The sequence below is a fragment of the Pteropus medius genome, unplaced genomic scaffold, assembly GCF_902729225.1.
Source record: "Pteropus medius unplaced genomic scaffold, Ma_sr-lr_union100, whole genome shotgun sequence".
In the NCBI taxonomy this organism is placed as follows: domain Eukaryota; kingdom Metazoa; phylum Chordata; class Mammalia; order Chiroptera; family Pteropodidae; genus Pteropus; species Pteropus medius.
The window spans coordinates 814,540-816,821 of record NW_024343159.1 but is presented as its reverse complement, the minus strand read 5'-3'; the positions used below and the strand labels follow the sequence as shown (position 1 = coordinate 816,821).

The 2,282-nt window shown below is 59.7% G+C and overlaps 1 protein-coding gene across 1 annotated transcript in view; it reads right to left on the bottom strand.

Moving 5' to 3' along the window:
* The window catches only part of ARHGEF11 (Rho guanine nucleotide exchange factor 11), a 56,868-nt gene that overhangs the window by 12,942 nt on the left and 41,644 nt on the right, over positions 1-2,282 (bottom strand). The window contains 1 exon segment of the mRNA XM_039867282.1: positions 44-388. Within this exon segment, the coding sequence (XP_039723216.1) occupies positions 44-388 (345 nt within the window).

Below are 2,282 nucleotides of genomic sequence, written 5' to 3'. Positions count from 1 at the left end.
GCCAGCCCCCTGCCCACCCCCCCGCCCGCTCCCGCACTGCTACCTGTCGCCCTCCAGCAGGTCCTCGGGGAAGCTCCCTGTGGACAGGCGCTGCATCCCGGGCTCGGGGCCATCCTGCTGCTGGCTGTTCTCAAAGTGCTGGATGATGTTCCTCACGTTGCCTGGCTTGACTGGAAGCGGGGAGACAATGAAGGGCATGCTGCCTCCTGCTGGACGCTCTCCCTCCAGCCCAGAACAGAGCCGCGGGCCAGCCCCGCAGGGTGAGGGCGGGGCGCCCGCGAGTGGCAGGCAGGCCCCTCCTGGCCCCCGCTGTGCTGCACCGGGCACTGCGGTCCCTGGTCCCTGCCTTGCTGCACCTGCTCCTCCCTGTCCGCAGAGTGAGAGCGTTTAGAAGTGCGTCTTCCGTACGCGGACCTCTTGGCTCTCACATTCTTTGTTACGAGTCTTCTGCTCGGAAATTGTGACTAGGTTGTTCTCAAGAGCCACATACAAGTTAAAAAATAGCCAGGAGGACCAGACATATCTACATGTAACTTGGCCACGTTGCCAAATTACGTCAAGCGTTTTCCAAGTTTGCAGCACTGTCAGAGTCCCCGCTGTTTCCCCGTGACCCTCCTGCCGTTCTTTCTGTCCCCGTGCCCCGACGTGGTCTCCGTCGTTAAGGAGTTATGGCTTTTATGGCCGGGAGGGGTCTCAGGAGAAGCTCGCTCCCGGGCACTCAAATTCCAGCCGCTTTCCCAAGCTGAGACGGAAGGCAGCCGCCCTCGGCCGAAGCAGCGCAGAGGCACGCGGGAGTGGGGGTGGGGGGCAGTTCTCGCCCCAAGTCAGCTCGCTCTGCCCCAAGCTCAGCGCGTGCCGTGAGAATAGGAGTTGGGCTAGACCCGCAACCGGCCTGAGACCAACGGGCAGGAGGGACTGGGCAGCAACTACCCCAGGGGGTGCTCAGCCCTGCGCCCACCATCCTGACCAGTATCCACGCTGTTTCAGACTCCAGTGTCGACACGTACACCTGACAAATCTCCCTACGCATCTAGACTCGAGCTTCATGAACAGATTTCCAGGCTGAGGAAAGAGAAACAGCTGGTCTCTCTCCGAGGCTCACGACTCCACACCCTCAGGCAGAAGCTAGGGTGACACTCCTAAGACTAACAGGTGGCTGCGTGTGTCGGGGAGGGGTGCTGCCCTCACCCCCGTTTTGGAGACCAGGGCCACACGTGCCTGCCCTAGGCGCCCTGGCTGGCTGGCTGAGGATGGAGCCTGGGATACCCTGTCGCAGAAAGCCACCAGGCTGAGGCCACTGCTCCCTCGCCCATGGGCCACATGGAAAACGCCCGATTGTCCCTGGGATAGTTACGCCCTAGCTATAGTGGCCCCGAGAGCTGGTGTAACAGAAGCCTGATCACGGGGAGCGGGTGGACAGCAGCTTGCCTACGAGCGGAGTCTCGCTAGCAGCCCCGGCTCTCCCTCCCGTCTCTGAATGACCGCAGAACCAGACAGAAGTGGACGATGCTGCTGACAAGCAGAGGCTTCCACTCACACACAGGGGGGGCAGCTGCTGCCCCACACGGCAGAGCCCAACACCAAGGCTTTCCAGGTTGGGGGGCTGTAAGGTCTCTGCACATGGACACAGACCCCGAGCACAGCAAACCCAATCGTGAACGGTAAGGAAGAGGCCGGCCCAGTGCTCACCCCACCGGGGCAGCGGCTCAGCCTCGGGCTCTCCTGCCCCTCCCCGCGGACGCGGTAAGCAGCCTGGACGCTCGGCTCCGGCCCCTGAAGCTCTTTGCCTGGTGCCTTCCTCCCCACGGGCACGTTATAAACCAAAGGCCTGGGTTTCAAGGCCATTGTATCATTTTTCCTATTGTTTTATAACCACTTTTCGGTGATTGTTTTTGTTGTTCGGAGCTGCATGGTGAGTCTAGGAATTTAATAATTTAAAAAGTAACTTTGAAGCTCATTACTTTTTAGTTGTTACTTCTACGTAAAACGAATTCTAGCAATAAGTCCCTGATTACCTTACATCTCACCCCGTAGATTTACTGCAGGACCTAAAACATTAGCCACTTAACTGTCCATACGCGGACCGCCCTGATGGAAACAAACCTGTCCGGCTCTAGGACCTAGGCTTCTCCGGGCTGACACGCGCCACGTCTCGTGTTTCGTTACAGAGACTAGAAAATGGGGGCAGGTCCCCTAGCGTCCCCGCAGGGTCGCTTAGAGCTCCCTCTTACCCGCTGCAGCCCTGCGGTGCCGGCACGACTAAGGTGGAGAAAGCCCAGGCC